At 37.8% G+C, this 24,112-nt stretch overlaps 1 protein-coding gene across 1 annotated transcript in view; it reads left to right on the top strand.

The window, feature by feature from the left end:
• The window catches only part of LOC104404710 (catenin delta-2-like), a 123,684-nt gene extending 104,104 nt beyond the window's left edge, over positions 1-19,580 (top strand). The window contains exons 4-5 of the mRNA XM_010013222.1: positions 3,081-3,294; positions 19,393-19,580. Of these exons, the coding sequence (XP_010011524.1) occupies positions 3,081-3,294; positions 19,393-19,580 (402 nt within the window). The remainder of the gene's footprint in view (positions 1-3,080; positions 3,295-19,392) is intronic.
• The last annotated feature ends 4,532 nt before the right edge of the window (positions 19,581-24,112 follow it).

Here is a 24,112-nt window from a genome sequence, read left to right on the forward strand (position 1 = left end):
ACATTTTCCCTTAGAAATGAGCAGGCGATAGGAAGACTTATCACCTGAGTGCGTCCACTGAAATGCCAGTTGCCTGTGTCTGAGAGGGAGAGGGGGAAAAACAGCAGATGCATGCCTCTGAACAGCCTTCAGATGAACTGTAGAACACATAACGATTTTTGCTACAAAGTTAATACTGTTTCTCATTCTTAATATTTTTTAGCAGTGTAGCAATTAAAATATTCATTCAGCGTATTGTGCTTTAAAAATATAATTCATAAAGATCAGCAGACATGTTTTCATTCTGTCGTTCCTGATATTACTCATCACAGCAGAACAACTTGTGTATTTTTTAACTATATTCTTTCTTCTATCAGATCTCATTTCTTTTCAGAGGTTGAAGTGTGAAGCCTTTTGTAGAACTGATTCACCTTTTTTAGAACTGATGCATGAATTTTTGTTTCTAGTCTGATTCAGTAAATGTCGTCCGTTTTGTCATGTAGGTGGTTCTTCATGTACTATGCTTGCTTTTGAAAATCTGGTTAGTAGGATAATCTGAAGATTAAATGGTGATAGATTGTAAAAACAAGCAAACAAACAAGCCTTACATACACCTACCTCTTCCCTTCATAAACTTAGTAAATTTTTCCTGGCTCAGAAAGGAGCAAATGATTTCATTGCAAGTCATCCTGTTCACATGGGTAGAGTTTTGACCAGTGAGATGTATTGCAACACCTTTTGATCTCTTTTTCTGGTTTTGAAACTGAAAGATATCACAGTTTCTCTGAGCAGCAGAAGCATAGACTCTCAAAAAGATTAATGAACTTTTCTGCCTGAAGCTGATATGTTCTACAAATGTTCATTCACATCTTCACTCTCCATGTAGCTGGCCACTGTAGTCTTCTACACCTGCATATTGCTCAGAATGTTCTACATAATATACTGATACCGATGCCTATTGAGGGGAGAATATCTTAATTTATCTTTAAACACTGTGAATTTGGCACTTAGCCCAAAGCTGTGTTGTAACTGTATAGACATTAAAGCATTTTAATTTAATACTGTAACATCTCAGTATATACACTTTTTAACTACAGAATGGCTCTATTACTGAGTTTTTGCTGTTATTTCGAAAACATGAATATGCCAGACAAGCCTGTAGAAGAAAGAGAGAACTTCTGTTTAATCAGTGAGTAATTTTGATAGCTCAATTTTGGAACCTCGAAGGCTGAATCATTTTCCAGTCTTTATTTGCAGTGAATCATAACATCATTTAGGTTGGAAAAACCTTTAAGATCATCAAGTACAACCATTAACCCAGCACTGCCAAGTCCACCACTAAACCATGTTCCTAAGCACCACACCTACACGTCTTTTAAATACCTCCAGGAATGGCGACTCCACCACTTCCCTCAGCAGCCTGTTTCAGTGCTTGATAGCCCTTCTGGTGAAGACATTTTTCCTCATATCCAATCTAAACCTCCTCTGGTACAACAGGAGGCCATTTTTTGTCATCCTATCACTAGGTACCTCAGAAAACAGACCAACCAATCTCGCTACAACCTCCTTTCAGGTAGTTGTAGAGAGCAATGTCTCCTCTCAGCCTCCTTTCCTCCAGACTAAATAACCCCAGTTCCTTTAGCTGTTCCTCATCAGTCTTGTGCTCCAGACCCTTTGCCAGCTTCATTGCCCTTCTCTGGACCCACTCCAGCACCTCAATGTCTTTCTTCTAGTGAGGGGCCCAGAACTGAACACAGGATTCGAGGTGCAGCCTCACCAGTGTTGAGTACAGGGGGATGATCACTGCCCTGGTCCTGCTGGACACACTATTGCTGATACAGGCCAGGATGCTGTTGGCCTTCTTGGCTGCCTGGGCATAAGCTGGCTTATGTTCAGCAGCTGTCAGTCAGCATCCCCTGGTCCTTTTCCATTGAACAGCTTTCCAGCAACTCTTCCCCTGGCATGTAGTGTTGCATGGGGTTGTTGTGACCCAACACAACTACTTCACAAATCATAAACTTTCACTTTAAATTTAATGTTTCACCTTTCCCTGCAGTTTTGAAAACATTCTCTAATTGTCTCTGTTTTACTGTCCTAGGCAAAATATTACTAGAGGTGGTAAAATGGTCAGATGAAGTGTCGGGCTTGCTTTGCGCCTTAGCCAACAATACACATGGAAAAACTTTGTGACGGAAACGTCTATATAAATTACTTGAAGCTAAAACATTGTACTCTTTGTATTATTACGAATCAGTCCGGTTACTTGAAATGAGATCCAAGACTGGTTACTGTTTGAGGTGCAGATAGTGCCAGAAAACAACAAAGATGGGTTTGTTGCAAACAGATTTTATAATCAATTGTTCTTAGTATTCTTGATCTTCTTGATCATATGTCTCAAAGACTTTTGCGCTTTTTCTACAATGATATTTTATGTAAAATACTGCATTAGAAATTTATTTTGTAGTCCACCTTAAGAATGAATAAGACTTCTGTTCCTGCCTCACTTACAGGTCTCCTTCAATCGTGATAGAACAAGCTTTCTGTGATGTATCTATCATCCTTGTCTTTATGTTTCTGCAGACTTCCTCCTTTTTCTTTCATCTTTATTTTTCCTAATTTTGTTGATATAAAATCCTTACAGAGACTACAGTAGCTGCTCACATGCCCGGGAATTAAATCTAAAAGGAAGGACTCCTAAAAACTTTATTACATTAAGTGCTTTTCTTTGTTTGCCGTAGTCTTGTGGTCTTTCCTCTAGCCTGTGATGTGTTACACTCTGAAGCAGATGATGTTTCTCTAACACAGGAGAAGCTCTTGACAGCGTAAACCTTGCTGAACCATGAGAAACCTTAATGAACCAACACTCTTGACTAACTTTTGGCTGCTTTTACAGAGGTTCAGGTTTGTCATTGTAGTTATGTTGCCACTGAAAAAAATAATACAAGGAATCAAAGCACTGTAATGTAGTAGCTTTGCAGGACTACCAGTATACCTTTGATGATGCATAGCCTGCACAAACCACAGCTTAATTACGTTAGATAGCATATATAATACCACTGTTTGTTCCTTAATTTTATGATTACCACTTTGGCCTGTTTCAGATAAGAAGACAAGGCGGAATACAATTACTGGTGGACCTATTGGACCATCGGATGACAGAAGTCCACCGTAGTGCCTGTGGAGCTTTGAGAAACTTGGTATATGGGAAGGCAAATGATGACAACAAAATCGCTCTGAAAAACTGTGGTGGTATCCCAGCATTAGTACGGTTACTCCGCAAGACTACAGATTTGGAAATCAGAGAACTGGTCACAGGTTTGAATTTTTCAATATATTTTTTTCAAGCTCTGTATAGGCAGAGTTCTGTGCTGCATGTCAGTTGCTCCATCAGTAACTCTTTATTCTATCATCATCGTTTTTGTAACAAAACACTTTCAAGCCCTTTGGATATATAATGTATGAATAGCTTTATTCAACTTTATGCAGGCAGTTTACAGATGTAGGCATTGTTTATGCTTATGGTTGCTGGTCACTTTGTCCTTGTTAGCCATGAATGCTCTTGTGGGAGATGTGCTCTGTACACAGATATATCATGGTGGGAATCCTCTGCTCGCTCTCTGTTCTCCCTCCTGTCTGGCATAGGACTGCACATGCAGAAGTTGTATTTTACTGAATTTTCTTAGAAGCTGTTACTCATTTCTTTTATATCCTGTATAGTGACAAGGAGGATTTGGGGGGTTTTGTTTTCCTTTCTCATGGTTCTGATAGGAAAATGGAAAACGCATGTTGGTGAGATGGACAATGTCATCTTCTTAAAGCTTTTTTCTGAAACTTGGTAGTATACTATGTAATGTCTGTTAGACACAGGGTATGCAGGTAGTGGTAGAGTCCGTTTCTTTTCTTCGTAGAAGAAGATCTGATCTTTCTAAGATTGTTTGAACTTTCTCCCTTCAGAAATTCAAGGTGGAGTGGTTTGGTTTGTTTAGTTTTCAGAAATACAGAAATACTGTCAAACAGCACCGGTCTGAAATGTCTGGAGATTTTTAACCCTTGCTCCCAAGTTACCCTATTTTAAAATGAAAAACAGAAGTTAGATAGTTGGTTTGGTTTGGGGTTTTTTTTCACTTTGTGATTTCATCCTGTTCGATTGCTAATATCAGTGTGGTGATTAATGCTACAAATATAAAATCGTAAGATCTTTTCATTTTCCTATTTTACAATGCCTGTATTTCCATTATGATTTTCCTACTAAAATATGCAAGAAAAGTTCTTCTTTCGGTCATAAAAGCATTAGAGTATGCATTATCATCTATGCTTCTGCAGAAATTATTTACCCTTACAGGTCAGGCCTCATTTAGGATACAATTGATAAGATTATGTCCTTTGGTTGACTCCAGATTCCTTCCTTTAGGGTGTCTGAATAAACTGCATGGTGCTTATTAAATGTAGACTTTTATATTTAATTTTGTTACTTAGTTACAACACCCATCACTTCATACTTGTTAGGTAGGATTAATGGGCCAGGGATACTGGGTTACACGAGCTCGGATGGTGCTTCCTGCAGAGTGACAAAATTACTGACATCAAATAAAGTGTAACCACCGCTTCAGATTCAACATACTTGTTTGTCTTTTGATTATTTTGCCTGTGTCCTGGCTTCAGGGAACATTCTGCCTATTTATTCTGAGTAGTAGGTGGCAAACTGCTAATGAACATCAGCAGTACACCTCAGCAGTTGCAGTGGCACTTCCCGTAGTATCTATAGACAGAACACCTAATGTCATTAGGTCATTTGAAGAAAAGCTACCAGGCTACAGTTTACATTCCTTCCATTGCACAGTATGTTCTTAAATTTTCCCGAATTCCCACCTAAAGAAAGGATGTGTGTCCTAGCATGCCCATAAACTGTTACTACCAAGAACAGTAGGTTCTGACCAGTGATAGGCAGTAGCCAACCTTTGTACAGATAGATGCAGCTCCTGAGGATGGTGAGCATCAGGAGTGCTGGACACCTGTGAAAGGGGAGCAGACCAAGATGGTGACCCTGAGGAATGGAATCAAACTCAATGATATTTCAAGATTATATTCCTGGACCTGGTTTTGTATTGTTTTTTTGTTTTTAATAGCCACTACATCCATGGAGGCCAGTGCTTGCCCTGAATCGAGTTTGTTCCTTTCAGAATGCATATCACTGACCCTCGCAAACCTGGTTGTGGTAGTGCTCTGCAGAGCTCTTTTCTAAAGCACAGCTCATAGCTGCACCTCTCATCTTGCATCACATAGGAAACAGGCTGGAATTGCATATCTGAATCAGCTCTCATTTGCTTTTTTGTGAAGTGTTGCAGCGTGACAGCTAGCCCAGTTAAATTCCTTTCCTCTGTACTTTCTGGGGAAGGAAAGATAGCTCCTGCAGCAGCTGCCTCAGTAAGGAGGAAGTTTGACTTGGTGGTGGGCACAAGGGAAAATAAAAGTTCCCTTCAGCCTTCATGAGTTGAGGTGGCAGAAAGGTAGTTATTTCACTAGTGTCACCAGAGCCTGAAGGAAGTACAGAGAAAATAATAGCCAGTGTGTGGTTTAGGAGTAGACATAATACTTTGAGCCTTTCCATCTCATGTTCATTGTGTCTACATAAAAATCTGTTCTTATTTGTTATTTTTAGAGAGGTCATGAAGTTCCTGCCTTAGGAATTCATACAAGCTCTGTCATCACTGCCACTAAATACTTCTTCATCATTTGTTCTCAGAGTGCTTCTCTTAGGTGGGGAAGTGTCAGTATCTTGGTTGTACAGATCAGGAACTGAGCCTATCAAGTCCAGATAAACTGTCCAGAAATCTGGCAAAATGAAGCTGTGAATCACTCTGAGTAGCCACTCAGCTGCAAGGGAGGAAATACGGGCAGGAGAGGTTTTTAGCAGCTCAGTGTGTCTGAACAGCAGTGAAGCATTCATTGCCTGCTCCAAGTACCATGAAGCACACGCTCGCCAGAGTTGAAAGTTATATTAGTTAGTTCGTTCCTCAAACATGCACATTTTCTTCCTTCTCGTTGCTTCTCTCTAAGGAGATTACAATTTTGATTTCCAGCTATCTGAAGACTGGGTTTTGGAAGGATATTTAAACCTGCTTTCTATCCTGATAGCTCCTTGCTTGTCAGGATTGCCTTTGGTGCTATTTGTGGCTTTTCCGCTTTTCCAGGGATTTCTTTTTGCCATAATCTCTCCAAAACTGAGTTTTTCATTTCTTCCTTTATCTCAGTGTTTCTCCTTTTCGGTAGCAGAAGTCTCAGGCTAATACTGGGAAAGCTTACCATGCTCAAAATTTGGATTGTGCAAACTGAACCTTATTGCAGACTGACAAATTGAAGGCTTTATGTGGAGCAAATGGTTTTGGAGCAGGCTCCCATGTAGAAGCCACCAGGGAAGTGTGCTGCCTGGCTGTTAGGAAATCAAATTGAGTTAATGTCCAGGAAATAATTCCTAAGATACTGAAAGATATTCTTCCAGAAACACTTCCATAGTCACTGTTGTCTATTACAGGAACCTGGATAAACTGAAGTATACCAGTAAATATATACATTTATGTAGAAATTAAATACTCTGATAGAAATAGAGATTTCAGTGTGGCCTACATCCTCTGGTAATTTCCAGAAACTCTAGGAGAACCTGAATTACAATATCTTGTTTTATGTAGGTCTGTAAATGAAAATAAATTCGTATAAGTTGGATGCACTGTACTTAATTTAGCCATCTTTTTGCCCCAGCGCTGTGCTACTAGTTCCCACAGTAGCTCCTGTTAATGGGAAAAAATAAAAGCCTTCTATTTTAAAATAATTAAATGTTAACACTTTTCTAATAAATATAAATAGATGAGAGCACAGTACAAAATTAGCACAGATCCTGCAGATGGTAGAAAAAAATGTTTTCACTTGTTAATAATGACAATGAGTGGCTGATTTCTGATTCTCTTGCCTTTCCCGAGTTAATTATGAACCCTTCCACAAAATTCTATTTTAGCTTTCTTTCTGTTTGTTTTGCTGTCAGGAAAAATAAATGACATGAAAAATGTGAAGTGTTAGCAAGGATAACACAGGAATCCCATTGGTGCCTGATGGAGAAGGTAGAGGTCAAGCAGCTGTTTCTAGATTCAACCTACACTTGCTTTTTGTTCCTTCAGCTCTTTCTGGTAACTGTGTACCTGTCTCAGACAAAATGTTTTAAACTGCTGCTCTTCTCATTTTGACAAACAGAATCCATCACAACTAGAAACACAGCTTCTGCCTGTAAACAAAAAGCTAGCTGAATTAGAAACAACTCCGTTTGAAGATGCCCCTTATATGACTCTATCACCTGTTTTCAAACTATATACCGTATTTGATTGAAAGGTAAAAGTGGATAATCCACTTTTAGAAAGCACATGATGATAAGGAAATACAGATATAAATAATGACAGGGGAAATTGATTTTTCCCATGCTGGCAGCCAGCCTGCTGCCTTTTTTGGTTGATGTTAAGGTGTCGGAGATTTAACTATTGTCTACTGAAAATATATAAACTACTGAAATCATGACATTTACAAAACAGAAAAAAACCAAACCCAAACATAAACTATCTAACACTATGTACATATACTGAATGTAGGTAGGTAGACATAGACTTTATGTATTTTGTTCACGTATTTATTCACTGACTCAAAAAGAATATATTCCATTCCTGCAAGAAATTGTAAGCTATTTTGTACATAATGTTCCTTTTAAAGAAGCACTCGTTGTCCAAGTGTACTTGGCCCATTCTCAGGTCATACAGGAAAGAAAATTTCATTTACTTCCCAGATTTGGAATTCCAATATTCATTAGTGTTGTCTTTAATTTCAGCTGTGGCTAGTTTGTGTTTTGGCTTGGCTGGTCCTCTGTTGTCACCTCATGTTATGCAATGTTATTATGTAGTTGTTATATATATATTTCTGTTCAGTTTAATAAATGCCACGTATTTATAATGTGGTATTTATAACCTTATTGATAGTCTGTCAGTGTTACTGAAAGCAGTTATGTGTTGTGCTCCTCGTATCTATCTGATTTGAAGTAACCACTGCAATTTAAACTCTGTTTTGATTGCATACTACTCATTAGTATGTGCATAAATTGTTGGCAGGTTGGTCAAGAAGCTCCAGAAGGTCCCTTTGAGCCTTGCGTGTGTCTTTGCTAATCAGTGTAATTGCAAGTTTGTGAGCCTGCAGTGATGTGTAAAGCAGGTTTAAGGGAGCACTCTCTTTAAATGGCCCTTTTGGCTTTCTTCAGTGGAATATTAATTATGATTTTATGTGGGGTTTTTAGGTAATTTTGGCCAGTTCTTAAGAGTTTTTAACTTCTGTACAATAGTGATTCTTCTGTTGGGGGTTCCCAAATCAAACTCACATGCCTGCTGTTGTTTGCTATTTGTGATGTTATTTTCTAATTGGACTTTGTAAGATATTACACTTGTGATTTCTTGTATAGTAAATCATATTTAACAATATTATGGCAACGGGCTGACTATTTAGTACTTAGGATCTTGAAGCAGTTTATCAATTTAATAATTTTCTGCAAAAGTGCCCTTGACATTAGCTTAGTTACTGGAGTGTGTAAACACAGATGTGAAATTGTATTGTGATACAAACATTCATTTAGAGGTGGTAACTCTTTGTAACCCTATTGCTCTTTGGAAATTTGATTTGAAATTGAGTAAAGGCTGTTTTATCCCACACTGAGGTGACACTCCCACAGACCTAAGTAAACAAGAATCAAACTCTTCCGTGAGTTGCATTCTTACAGTATTTCACCTTGGTTTAATTCTTAAAATACCTTTTTAAGATCTAATATCTTAAAGTACCCTTTTGGTTTTGGTTTTTTGGTTTTTTTGGCTTTTTGGTTGGTTGGTTGGTTGGTTGGTTTTTGCAGATTTCTCTCAGATGTCATTCTAGTTTTGAGCATATTAAGTATCCCATTTTTTAATTGTGTTCAAATTTTGTCATGAGACAATGCAAGTGTAAGGAAGCCTGGCCAATGAAAGGCCTGATTTATTGGCAGCTTTGGTATGTAGTGTAAAAAGATAGGTAAGAATTTAAATGTGTGCAGAAGGTTACTTTTAGAACCAAAGAGAGGATTTCAGCATTACACTAACTGAAAATTAGCTTATAAAGATATAAAATGTTTTAGGTTCAGATATGGATCCTGAATATCATAAAGTTTTCAAGCAGACAAGGTGAAAAGCCATCTATGTGCTGAAATTGTCATGATGGCATAACCATGCTAATACTGCTGCTACAAGGCTGACGTAAATTTGCTTCAGTATATGCTTAGCTGAGAAAATAAGACTGCCAAACATAATTTGGGGCTCGTAACTCTCTGTAGTTTAAGAAAATGGAGACATGGAATAAATGCAAAAAGCATACAAATGTCTCTTCAGATGCAGCTCTGTGAATTAGCTTATCTTCCTCCCCCAACATCCAATCATTATGTCCTGTCAAGTCAAGAAAATTAGGAAGGTTAAGTGTGGAGATAGATAACTGCTAGCACAAAACACAGCTTTCAGAAGTGCTTGTTTTGATTTTGGCAAGAAAAGATATTAATTTATTTCTTGCTTAGTTTCTCCTCTGCAGATAGATAACAAATTATCTATAATAACTTTAAACATGTGCTTCGAGGAACTCAGCAAACACAGAGGCAGGTGACCTACAAATTTTAATCTTTATTAGTTTTTCAATAATAGATTTAGGCTAAGATTCACAATTTTAAAACCTGCCTGCTTACGCACTAAAATTTGCTTGTTCGTTTTGAATGCCTTTCATTCAAAGTGGAGATTTGAAGTGTACGAGTTCTAATAAATCATTCCTACTCTTTCTTTAAATGGATGTAATTGTAAGTACAATGTCCTCGCATGATCAATTTTAGAAGTTGATTAAATCTTTTGTCCTTACTTACTTCTGATTAGGTGTTTTAAATAACAGCTGTTTTCAACATGAACAAAACTATTTGTGTGCTGAAAATTCTTAGCTGTTTTACCCTGGATTGAAGCCAGAGGCTGAATGAAGAATCACATACTATAGTTTCTTCAGTATTTCTTTCTTCAAGTACATAGCCTTTTCAGTTCCCAAAAGTTACATAATACTTTGACTCCCTCCAGTTGCTTGGGATACTGTTAAGTAAGGTATTCTTCAACCGCGGCCCTGAGTTTTGAGGCAGTGAGAATTTCATCTAAAATGCCAAACTGTCAAATCTCCTGCAAGTCTCAGATTGCCATAAAAACATGCATTTCAGAACACAGCTCAGACTTTTGCTGCAGTAGTTTATGGTTCCTTGCTCTTACATTTAAGATCTTGTTATGGGGAAGAAAGGAAACCAAGGATTTGTTGAATGCAGAAAAACTTGTTACTGCTGCCTTGATAGAATTAAGCTTATGCCACACAATTATGCAAAGCTAAGCAAAAGCAAAACAAATGAAGCTACCTGGTCTGCAGAAGCAGTTGCTAGAGTTAATCAAGGTAAAGGTCCAAGTGCTCCAACACGACTTCAAATAACACGACTTCAGAGGTCTCACTGAGGTAGCACTAACCCTCTGTCCTGTTACTAGCAATGGCAATGGCATGGTTAGTGAGCTACAGGGCTACTCTGCATTACCACCCTGGTAATCAGTTACTTTAAGGTTTTACAGAGAGTCTTTGAAAATTACTATTGCATCAACATATTTTTTATAAAATACTTTAAATATCTGTTTGCACTTCTCCAGACTAATTAGCTGACATTTCACAGTCAGTGGATGTGTTGTAACAAGCGACAGCCATGTAAGAGGAAGACCATTGTACCTTATAGCATGATTCTACAGTCTGGCAAAATTTGAATTTTAGATTTTAGCATCACCCACAGGAAACGTCATCATATCCAAAAATACGGAAGTGATTTCCAAACAAATTAGGAGCAGGAATTAATTGGCAGTTTAGAAAGTCTTCCTATTAACCCATTTTGTAATCACTTACTGAGACACGAGATCTTCATTGCCATTTTCCTTGCAAACCAGGAAGGAAAGAGACCATACAGCTTACTCTCCTAAATTGTTGGGAAACTGATTTCCAATATGTAGGCTATGACATCTTCAAGAAATTCCAAAGCCATTCAAAACACACCCTATTTATAGCTCAGATGTAATGGCAAATCTGAAAGTAATTCAATAAATTGTGCAATTTTGCTTCAGAAATGATGCTGTCTTATCAAATAACAGTTACGCAAACAATATTGACAGTTCAACTGAATCATTTTATACAAAATCTGTTACAATTTACTGTCTAATTATAAAACAATCTTTTTCCCCTTTCTCAATATGCTGTCACTGTTTTGGCTCTGCAAATGTGAAAAACCACTGATACAATTTATTGTATTCATGTAGAGTCATTCTCAACTTTTCCTGAATTACCAGATTAACTACTTCAAAAGTCCTGCTGCTCCCTGTTAAATAAGGAGAGGCTTTAAAAGAGGCGCTTCCTAAAATCTTTTGCCCTGCTTTCTTAACTACATGCTGGGGCACTGATTTATTGGGTGAAGTGTTGCATTCAAAGAATTGCTGTAGGTAGAGGAATGTACTGGTACAACAGCAATACAAAACCTTCCTCAGGTTCGCAGTGCCTGTTTACATGGAGGTGAACAGGGGAGAGCCAGGACAAGTCCCCAGGGTGCAGAGTTCTCTCTGGGAGCAGTGTGATGCCCCTGGCAGGGGAGTCCCTTTCCTTCTCTCTCTTAGGGGTCTGATTGGCAGTGGTTTCATCAATTTTGCCATCACAGCCTCCTTCCTTCTCCCTGATTCCCAGCCACATTCCCACTCACTTATCCTGAATTTACCACACTCAGTCCCAGCACGAAACCAAAAGTGGTCCCTTTTTGCTCTCTTTTTCTTCTTGCCACTGGGATTGTGCCCATGAATGGATCACATAAACTTCTGAATCTAAAAGGGAAATAACTTTTTTTCCCTTGTACAATCAGTGAGATGCATCTTCTATGGAAAATTTCATTCAAGTTGTCTTGAGTCATATGGCAATGAAACTGTTTTCATAACTTGCTTATTAATACACCACATAAATGATTTTGGGGGTTTTGTTGTTTTGGGGGTTTTGTTTTTTTTTTACTTTGGTCAACTATAAGTTTAAGAGGAAACATCAAACAAGGCAGTCTGGAGTGATAAATAGGGGACATCTGTTGCAGCATATGGCTTGACATAACAGCTGCATTGGACTTTTTCAGCAAGTAGTAATCCTTTGGAAAAACTTAGCTGGGCAAGTAATTTTGAAGCCCCTGCCTCGAGTGATGGACTATTACAAAACTTGCAGTTTAATACCACTCTCTAGTTTGAAATGTTTGCCATTTGCAACACAGAATACTTACATTTTATGTTGAAAAAAGTTTTTGTTTAGAAAAAATTGGAATACTTCACTCTTTTATTTACAAAATGAAAGTTTCAAGATCTGCTGGAACATTTTCACGTCGTAATGAAATCACTTTTTTTACTGCGGCCGCTTTTTTTTTTTCACTTCTAGGTTCAGGGGCCAACTTCCCATCTTCCCTTCCAAACAATCTTATTTTCAGTGCTGTCTCTATCTTAGACAACAATTTTAAGGTTTGGCTTGGTAAATCAACGTTTCCTCCTTTCTTCTTCACTTCATTTCTTTTTTTTTTTTTTTTTTTTTTTTTTTTTTTTGGCAACTGTACACTGAGCCTTCGATTTTGCCTGTAACTGCAACCTTATAGATAGGACTAACTTCCTAATTGGTTCTTGCGAGAAAGGAGTTTGGTACTAAGAGCTGTAACTGGATGTTCAGATTTAAGTAGAACATTTTCGTCCTGTGTATTAGGGTCTGTTACCAAAAATATGTTTGGATTTTGGGTGCTAGAAAAAATTCTTCAAATACATGAGTAAGAATTGACAAAAAATATTTCCATTCATATATATATATCCTTGTTTTCTAATAGAGTATTTAATTGGGAACGGGATTGCCATTAGTCATTTCTTAGGATGAAATTTTGTTTGAAAACAGTTGATCTGTTTTTTTCCTGTGTTTCTCTCACTTAGAATTAATTGCTTTTGGTTTGGCTTCTGTGTTCCATGGGACCAGTTTGATTTCATCAGTTAGGAAGACAAGTTAAGCAGGAACCGTTGGTCTTTCCACGGTAATTGAATCAGCTCTTCTAGTAATTCCTCTGCTGTCTAACATTAAAGCTAATAACTGTCTAACATTCTTGGCTGGCAGTTCTTCCCTTCCACAGTTACACATTATTTTAAAGTGTACAGCAGAGAGAGGGAAGCAATGCTAGGTCAAAATTCAGTCCAGTGAGAGAAAAATGCAGAGTTTTCCAGTTAATGCAATAGCATTTGGACAGAATTTGTTTGCACGCAGTATTAAAATTGGCCCCTCCTTTTTATTTTAGTAAGGTCTTAGATGTAATTTTGGAATTAAAGGAGCAGTAATTGACAAAAAGTTAGGTTTTCAGAGGAAATGGTTATATTTCTTCTGTTATATGTAGACTACTTACATGTAGTCAACATCAGTCTGTGTAATTATTCTCTGTGGAAGTTTTTGCTTTCTACTGCTCTGAGTGGCTACAAAGGGAAAAAATTGTCTGGCTGCAGCTTCACTCACTGTTTCTTAAACTCCTGCCTGCTTATGACTTTTACTGCAACCCAGCTTTTCTCAATTTCCTCTTTTCATGGGTCATCTTATACACAGATAGAAAACCTCTCTGTGCATGTGAATAAGAGAATTACAGGAAGCTGCACAGAGGTATTCATTCAGTAACCAGAAGAAAAATTATTTCAAGAGAATTGGCATGCTCCTCTGGTATGCCAATCTTAAACTTATTTTTACAGTGTGCGTTTAAAGAGCTGTCTTAAGACGTATGAATTGTTCATTAAAATAAGAATTCAAATTAGCTGTTTGTTTCCTACAGAAAGTCTCTTACCAAGACCAATTCTTGACCTTGACGGCTGAGCTGGTTGTGAAGTCTTATTGCACTTTGTATTAAGAAACACTGTGGTTGGTATTCAGCATCTTTACAACAGAACTGCTGTAATACATTGGGAGCCTGCACCCTGCTGCCAGGGAGCAGATCCAGCTCTGCAGAGCAGTGTTATAATAACAGGGGACTCCCAAGCATCAAAACTGCAGTAAGAGCCAGCAAATGACTTTTCCAGCACTTGAGAGCTTGCGGTAGAAGATGTTTTTCCTAAGGACTTCAGCAAAAGATCCCTTGTACTTGGCTTCTGTGCATGGTATTTGGCTCTGAGATGTCAATCTTAATTGCCATGTTCATAAGGGAAACTCCCCATAGTACCTGTGTGCCTTCGGCATAAAAGCAAAGAAAAAGCCTACCAACTCATTTTCACTCCTCCTGGCATGCAGTCTCTCAGCACTACCAGATGGCATTCTGCATCAGTCCAGAACCAAAGTATTAAATTAAGATGGAAAAGAAAAACCTGAATGAGTTGGAAGACACTTAGATTTTTATTTTTACAAGCAATACTGAATAAGCAAAATCTTCATATAAATTTAAGGTTGACTTAAACATACCAAATTGGAAAGAATCAGTCTGGTTTCTCCCAGTAATATTTGTTTACTTACAGTCCTTTTACCCTGTAACTTATTTGGCAAAGTACATCTTTTGCAGAACAGTAAGAAAAATAAAATACATAATGGCAGCGTGACAGGCGCAGTGCTTTTTGAAAAAGCTGACTTTTCCAGTTTCATGGTTTCTGCTTACACTTTTAGTCTTAAGTTGTTCTAAGAGGCTTGTTTATAGATATAGAAGTCATAATTTGAGGTAGCATTAAATCATACACTGAGTAATTGTTTAGATTTTCCTGATTTAGCACATGCTCTCTTGCTAGGGTGATATTTTTTGCATCAAAGTGTATGACCTTTATTTTCTTAAGTTTGAATGGAATAAGGATAGCATGTGGCTCAGCAGGTCTTTAGTTATATCTGACTATAGATACACGTGTGTGAGTACCAGTTCTAAGTAAAACACTGGCTAAATAATGCAGAGTAGAGTTTAATCAGGATGAGTTTGAGCTCCAGCCTGATTGAGAGATGATGGGGTTTTGGCTCAGACTGCTCCAGTAAATTGAGTTACTTTGAATTTTTTAAATATTTTGCTTTGTTTCTTTAGGGTAAGTGATGTAGTATCTATTACAATAGCTTAAATTCATTTATGTAAAAAGGAATGTTGTTTCTAAGCTGAAAGCATAGTGGGTAATCTGTATGCGCTAAGCAGTAGTAACACCTCATTGGCGCAGACTGTGCTTTAGAAAGGGTTGGTCTTGTCTTCAATCTTCTGGACTTCGGCTGAGAGAAAGAGAAATTGAAGTTTTCCTGATTCTCTGTTCTCTCAATTCCCTCTTCCAGTGGCAATAAACTTAAATTGCCTTCACTGAGATCTGTGTGTAGTTTTCCTTATGAACTGTATCTGTAGTTATGTCTCTGAAAAAGTTGAGTGTAATCCTTTCCAAAATTTATAACCAGTTTTTAAATTCAATTGTTGTTATCAGTGAAAGGCCTTCTTAGAAAAGATTTACATTTAGTGCATTAAATGACCTGTTGAACGTAGTAGATGCATGTCCTCTGATAAGCTACTCCAGAAGTAATATGGTACAGAAAGATCTCCATAGTGAGCATTTCTGTAGATTTCTCTTAAGAGTCCTTCATCTCATACCTGCAGGACTGGTACAAAGACCCAAAAATAAACCCAAACTAGCTGAGTGCTTTCAGTACCAGTTTCTCATTAGTTTTCAACTCAAAATGGGATTGCACAACACAACCTAAAGTGATCAGCAGATGGGGAGACAAAATGCCCACTCTGAATGCCTCACAGCCTCAAAAGCAAGGAGAAGGTAAGATACTAAGAGCACAGTTCATTAAGAGGTATTCAACACTGTTCTGCTGATGAGTTCCTTATTTGCCTTCTCTCCCAAGAGTCAGTCTGTGGATGCTAAACTGTTGAGCTGGACTACTGATTTGTTGGATTAGCAGCTCTTCACCAATATGTACACAGTAGGTCGGGTCCCACTATTTGTGATGAATCACTGGCGTGCTGGGTCCTGTCCCTTACCTCCCTGTGGGCAGTTGATGACACACAAATGATTTAGGGGGCAGTCAAGGCACCTCTGAGGCTATTCCGGACTTGCTCATTGTGCTCAAACCCAATTCAGTCAGGGCTTTCAGAGTAAGGGTGTCAAATCATCTCAGTGACCAGATCCTTACAACAGTCTTAATGTGTACATGCTTGGAAAATACGTTCAGAGTCTTGTGGAGAAGAGGCAGCTCCATAGTGGAATGTGCCTCAGGTAAAAGGTTTATTTTTTTTATCACTTTCCCTTACAAAGACAAGGCAATGGATCATCTTCCTAGACCTCACATAAATCTAGCTCCAGGTCATGCTCAGCAAAAGTAATGGGAAGTGAATTGGCAGTGCCCTTTCATAATTGCAAATCCTTAATTAGGGAAGGGTACAAGGAGCACGTAAAATGCCAGCCTCAGCAAGTGGCAGACTCCACTACTTGTGACAATAAATTACAACTTGTCAGAATAAAATTGTTGTTTCCATTAATGTGGTTGGTAGTATTCAAAGGCTTAAAATCTGGTAAAACATTCTAGGGTGAAAGATTATCTTACTCCTTAAAACTGTGTAGGTGCAGACACTTTGAAGACAGTTGCAGGCTTACTGGGCAGTGCTGTTTTGCTTGATCCTGGCTTGATTTAGAGTCATTTTAGGAAAAGGTAGAACAGCTAATTTCATCTGGTGAACCCTTCATCCTCTTACTGGTAAGGTTTAATTTTCAGTTAATGAAAACAGACCCCACTTTTTGGCTCAGCCGTGAATGTGTATGGGTTTATTTGGATTTGGAGCTCGCCTGTTACTATGGCATTTTATTGAACAAAAGCTCATGTGCAGTGTCAAGTGGAGTCTAAACAGAGAAAAAAGGCCTAAAGTCTATTTCTGGGCATCTCAAGTGTTGATGAATACCAATTTATCACGATGCTTATGTGAGTTTACTTTTAATTAGCAAGAACTTAGAGTGAACAGAAAATAGAGTAGACAGACACAATTTTAAGTATTTTTTTTAGGCAGAGCTGTTATGTTTGCTTCTTTTGTAGTTTTTTTCCTGCTTTTCCAGTTTATTACTAGTTCGTGAAGCCCAAAATACTCTTTTGTTGCCATTAAAGCACTCTTTTCTGCTTCACTTCCACAGTGGGACTTCTTCACAAAGAAGCAACACACTGTCTTGCTTAAGAACTAGATCAGACCTTGAAGGGGAAAAGATTTGCATTCAGATTCTCTGCTTTTATACCAGGCACATCAGTTACACCTGTCTGGATAAATGTAAAAAAGCAAAACAAAACAGCCACATTGTTGTTTGTACTGACTAAAACCACCAAAATAGTAGATATTTCAGGAATAGTAGATGTGTCAATAAAGCTTACAAAGAACAGGTCATAGAAAAGCAATTAAAAATATCTTTATGAAGGTCTTTATTCCTTTAAATACTGTATTGTTTTTCATAAAGGCATTCAGGATAGAATTCTAAGATTTTTTTCCCTTTAAAGCACCAATTCTTAAATGAAAATATGAACAGTAGTCTTATTTCTGCCCTTTTTTTTTTTTTTTGTCTGTAGCTAAAGTGTCAGTTTCTGCCTGTTTACCACATACAGATTATTTTAAGGTGATTTGGGTTTTTTATTAGTATGCTGAACAAAATTTTCACATTAAACTGCATAACTCTCTTCGCACACAGTGCCATATAAAATAATTAAAACATGAAATTGTATAACTGAAACAGTCTCTCCATAGAGGTAATTAATTTTAAAGGAAAACCCAAAAATGTAGGTTCATGCCTGTTAATTGCACCTCTCCTTCGAAACACAGAATGCTGAAGAAAGCCTTGAGCAAGTGGTGTTCTTGCTGCTTATATTTATAAATGTCTGAGTCAATGTTCACAAGGTCTTTAGCAGTTTCCTCCTACCACTACTCACTCTGTTTTTTCATAGTGTTCATATTTGTAACCTCATGTATATGATGATGATAATGCTCCATCCCTGGCAGTGTTCAAGGCCAGGTTGGACAGAGCCTTGGTCGACATGGTCTAGTTTGGGTTGGAACTAGATGATATTAAGGTCGTTTCCAGCCCTAACTATTCTATGATTATCTGTGTTGGTTCAGGACTTGATAGCCATAAAAGCAAAACTCAAATTTGCCACTCAGGGTTAGTGTGTGCCCAGGCTACTGTCAGTACAGGAAAAGTAGGAAGGAGCAGGGTTGGGCTCTAGAGGAGAGGATGTATGTTGGCAAGGGGAGGGGAGGAAGAGGTGGGCTTGCTATTCCAGCTACTCTTGGGAGGACACTGGGCTAGAATAAAGGCCCCTGCTTCTTCAGAGCAGTGTATTGGCCTCCAGCTTTCAGAGCACTGGGAGCAGCACCGGGGCAGCACTACTGCTCAGCAGCAGCAGGCTTTTGGCACAACACAAAAATCAAATTTGCTTTCCCAGAAAATATACAAATATGTGCAAGGGAATGAAAAACAGGGTCTCTTTTGCCCCTAACAATGTCTCGTGTGCTGTGTGGCACATCAGCGGTGGCCCTGATCCTTGCAGCTGTGCTCAGAAAGCTTTGGCTTTTGATTGCTCTTCCTTTTCTCTAGCACATCATGAATTTTAACAGAAGGAGTTTGGTTTTAATTCCACTAAATCTTCTTGTGAGTTGCACAATTAAGTTTGTTGTTTCTTGCAAAACTAGCAGTATTCTGTAACTTCGTGTAGTAAAATATTTGCAAAATAAAAAATGACCTGTTGAAGGCTGGGATAATACCATACTACTATATCGGGTTGTGGAGGAAGTCTTTTTGCTTGTAGTACCAAGTAGCCTAGAACAGTTACTTTCATTAAATTGAAGATCACAGGGCTGTGGTTTTGTTCTCTAGTTGATACCTATCAACACTGTGACAGCATAAATCAGGACCTATTTTCTGCTATTTGTTTTTATTATTTTCATTTAGAAGGCAGAAATCTGAAGTCCAACCCCTAAAAAAATATATGTAATATTCCATTCCATGTCTGGTTCACAGCCTAAACAGGCCAAGATCATAAACAGCTGCTCATTTTTTAGGTTTAGGTCTCAGAAATTTCTAATGTTGCTGTGATTACTCATGTATTCAAAGTTATACTTCCACTGCAAAAGTGCACAGGTATCATTCAGCCTCATTTAAAATGTAGGGATATTTTTTTCTTGACAGAAACAGTTTTATTAAGCACGCCCATGTTGTGAAATGTTTTGCTGGTATTTTTTTTAAATGAAAATTATTCAATGTTTTTACAGAAATGTTAATTATTAGTTATTTGGGGTTTTTTTTGTAGGAGTTCTCTGGAATCTATCCTCCTGTGATGCACTGAAAATGCCAATTATCCAGGATGCCCTTGCGGTGTTGACCAATGCAGTGATCATCCCTCACTCTGGATGGGAAAACTCGCCGCTCCAGGATGATCATAAAATACAACTCCATTCATCACAGGTGCTGCGCAATGCCACTGGGTGCCTAAGGTGAGTACTGCAAAACATTTGCTTTTCCTTAAGCATATCTCTTTGGCTTAAATTGGCATTTCTCATTCTTAGGCATCTGTATAGTAAATAATTGGTTTATGTGTCAGTAAGATGATGACTTTTAGTGCTGTAAACTTAAAGTAGGAAATCAAGCTTCAAGCCATTCAGAAAACAATCTAGAAGAGCTGCTGTGTTTTTTCTGTTTTTCTTTTCTTAGCAGCTTTGACCAATCTTCTCATCCGAGCTTGTATATTACGATGTTTTTCATTTTGTACATGTACCCTGTTTCCCTAGTTGCTTAAGTGAAGTCAGTATGTTCTCACTATTACACCCAATTTAATCAGTGCAAAAAGTAATGAAGATGCTCACAAGACTTACAGGTTCTAAATGCCATTGCTGGAGTTACAGTAAATATTTAAAGTAGATTTTTTCTGCTTTGTGAAGGTGAGAAATGGATTTCAATAAGAGACCAACCAGTTTAACATTATGCAACTATAATACTCAAATAGATCCTTAACAAGTACATTTATATTCGTATACCAAACTTGTATATGCAACACCAAGGTGCACATATATAAATATGTGCAATATGGTCTGTTCATTCCTAAAAGTTGCTGTAGATGTGAGAATGAAAATAGGATGAGTAAGAAGAGTTTCAGTTTGCAAACTGATGTGAGCTTACTGTAGCCTACACTCTGGGTCAACCTGAGGACTTGGGGCCATATGAGAATGGTACGTTGCCTGATCTAATACACACTGCTTTGCAGCAAGGCTTACTACCAAGTGCTCAATGGTACACTGTCATAGCAGAATGACTTCTAGTCAGCTCATGCAAAAAAAGCTCATATCTGCCTGCAAAAGACTGTGCGTATTACAACTCTTGTCTCCTTCCCAGGTAGCTGTAACAGCAGCTCAAACGGCTGTCCTGAGCAGGTTTTCTTCCTTTTAAACCGAGGCCCTTCAACTGTATCATGGTTTTGTAATACCTTTCTGATAAAAAACCTTCCCAATTTCCCAGATACATCTTTTTGCCCTCTCTAGCAGCTTCAGGTACTTATTTGGCCTTTATCTTCTTTAGACAATTTCATCCCACCCTGTGTGGATGCAGAGCCAGAACATTTGGAGAGGGTTGAACTTATATTTGCTTCGTACTAGAAGGAATATTCTTGTTTACCTTTGCTGTTGAAAATCTCTCTCTCTCTGAACAGGATGTCAGTTTGGAGTTTGTGCAAGAGAGAAAAGTGTAAGTTGACCTCTGAGGTGATAACTGGATTCTTACATTGAATTCATGTAAGATACTGGGACTGTAGGCTGGAGGAAACTGTGAATGCCAAAAAAAAAGAGATCAGAAAGCTCTGTGGAGGTGATTGGAGTAGCGTATGCTAGTACTGTAGCTAGCATTCCTTAAACACCCACCACCCCCAATAAACTGAACAGCTCTCACACTTTCCACTTGTGACTAGTTACAAGCCTCCTTTTCCCATTTCAAGATCTCACTGGACAAGGAAGGTAACATAAATCAGGAAGATGTAATGTTGCTGCTGGCTGAGATAGTGCTGTGTTTATCTAGTAAATGGAGAGTCCATTGCCATATTCTGTGGCAGAATTTCTTCTAAGACTCGAGTTTGGTTGTTCTCTGCTGACTTTTTTCTGCTTTCACTAGAGTTCTTTTTTGAAGGGGCACTGGTTAAAATTCAGTAGCATCAGGATTATCAGTGATGATACTGACTATCATAGGAAAAGTAGTGCTGTTCAGAATACTTCACAAATGTTTCTGAATCTGTAATGTTAACAGATTTTAGAGACATCAGGTTGTATTACGTAAGGTTTAATGCTAGCAAATATGCCAGGAGGATTTTGTTCACGGGGTGGGGAGGGTGTCCAATCTTCTGTGCCTTTGGTTTTCTGATGCATTCACTGCTGAAAACTTCAAATAATATCTGAGAGGTGTGGTAATATAATCCATCCCATATACAATGCTAATAAATGGTTTGCAATGGCTATCATACAGGAATAGTAGGATCTTTGGTTCACATTTTTTCACTACAGTATATGCATTATTCTTTCTGCTGATCTTCCCCCTTTTTCAGTTTCTTGAGGAGAGTTTCTTACACCTTTTCAATTAAAAAGTTGTTTATTAACTACATATTTCAGTATTCTTATCTGCTTATTCATTATCATTCCTAACCAAGTACTTAATTCTGCAATTCCAGTCATGCAGTAATCCAGCTGAAATTGGTATGAAATCGTACGAAATACAGCAGCAACATCAGACCTTCTTTTCCTATTTCATTTTTCTTCTATAAGACATTATTTACAAATTGCTCTTTGCATACTTTGGTGAATTGAAAAAAGGAATTAGCCTTGATACAATATTGTACTAATTAATTTTACATAACTTGAATACTGCGAAATGGTTTAGATAATTCAAAGCTCTAAATAGAGCGTTATACCTATCATTACAAATTTAATCCTAAAATTCATCTTTCATAATTGCCAGACCTCAGTGTGAGATGTGTTAGAGTCACCACCTGATTTACTTGCCTCCCCACAGAGATATTACTACCTTGCCTCATTAAGTTCAGTGGAAGTTTGACTTCTCTGTTTCCTTTTGGATTTCAGCTGTGACTGCTTTACTTGTGTTAGGGAAGTACTGCATCTGTGTTTTATAGGTTCTGATTCATTTCGACTTATTAGGGAAAGTCAGGTGAAGACTGAATTTGGAATCCCTGTTGTTTATGGGGGGAGGGAGGGATGTTACAATCACTAATATGAAATGTAAAAATCAACAGGACACGCACTGCATAATGTTGTCTTAACCTGAAGCTGAAGCTTACTTATCACAGAACTAGGTCTCTGTCCAAAGACTATCTGAAAAATCCCAGGCAAAAATCTTCTGAAGAGTTTTTGTCCTGAAGTAAAGTCTGGAACCTTCTTTTTGCTATCAGTTTAAAATGAATTTAAGTTCATAGAATCTCATCTGAGGATGTCAAAGAATTACAAGTATTTACTGGTTTAAGATTCTAGTCTGGCTTTAGATGCACACTCGTAAAATGCTGACTTTTTTTTCTTTTTTTTTTAAACGTTCATCATACACTGAAGGTACAGGAACAATTGTAAAAATCACAGATCTGATAGAATACTTAACTCCCCTCATTAGTTGATTAGAAATTGCATGGGAGAGTAATTCAAATAGGTTTTGTTTATAAAGCCCTATACCTTTCAAATTTCCATACTTCATATGTTCATACATGTCAAACCTTTCACAAAATACCATGAATTATTTTTCAGCTGAAAAAAATGTAGCAAGTTCTCAAGAGTAGAAAAGGAAAGAGGAAGAGAGCTTTTTAAACATGAATTAAATGTAACTGACCCAGTAGTATTCTCTAGAGAGATCAGACTTTTGGGAAGAAGCTAATTAACTTGTTAAAACTTTTTGTGTTCACTTCAAAGCCTGAATAGCAAATATTTTTTACTGTTTCATGGGTGAATTATCTGTTTCACAGACATTTATGGCTAATTCATTTATCCCACTGTCTTATTTCTTGTCCAGTTCTCTTCTAAGCGTCCAAAATCTATTGATTCCTATTCTTAGGAACTTCTATAATCTGTTTTGAATATAACATTCTGCTGCATACTGACAAAAGATGTGGGCGCAGCATAAAATAGCACAGACTGTATTATTCATCATCTGTTTTGTTTCTAAAGAAACACGCATATATATGAAGAAACATTCTTATATAAATATGTGAAACATGTTTCTTATGAAACTAAACTGATACATGTGTATGTGCCTGTGCATATGTGAGTTTATGTGTATATACATACAGATACAGAAGCGCTGATTATTGAAGCTCTAATATATTTCTGTTTTTACTGACTGGTACAAGCTCTAAATATCTTCAGTTGGGCATAAACAAAGCTGGCTTCTTACAGTAGAACCAGAACCTTTGCTGCCGATACATGATAATTCTCCTGCCAACACAACAGTCATTTTGTCCATCCTTCTCCATGCTGTATTGGATGTAGAGCTGTTGGACTTGACAACCGATCTCAGTATTTCCCTTGCTTTTTCTAAAGCTCAGGAGCTCTTCTCAAGATGACCTTGGCAATCTTGTGCATCAGGTAACAGAAAGCCCACGCTCTATCAAGAAGCCAGTCAGAATCCAAAGTTAAGACAAAACTCCTGGTAATTGTGTATTTCCGCTGGCAGCCTACTCAAGGGAGAGACTTTTACTGCAGACACTTAACAGCAAGCAAGTGGCATGAGAGAGAGACAACTACCTAGGAGGATATTGAGGCAGAGATACCTGCTTGTAGAGAGGAAGCTGTCCAAATCCAAACCCACAATTTTTCCTCCTCTTACCCTCTTCGATTCCAGTCTAATCTTGGAGAAAGGGGTAATCACCACTGTTCTTGTTTTTCTAATACATTTTGAGCTATAAAAATTGCAAAACTGGTGTAATCAAATAAATATCTGAGGACCATCAGATCAGCAGATTTGATGCCAATTATCTGGCTATACTCTGTGAGTGC

This window comes from Nestor notabilis, unplaced genomic scaffold (assembly GCF_000696875.1).
Source record: "Nestor notabilis isolate BGI_N333 unplaced genomic scaffold, ASM69687v1 scaffold864, whole genome shotgun sequence".
NCBI lineage: Eukaryota > Metazoa > Chordata > Aves > Psittaciformes > Psittacidae > Nestor > Nestor notabilis.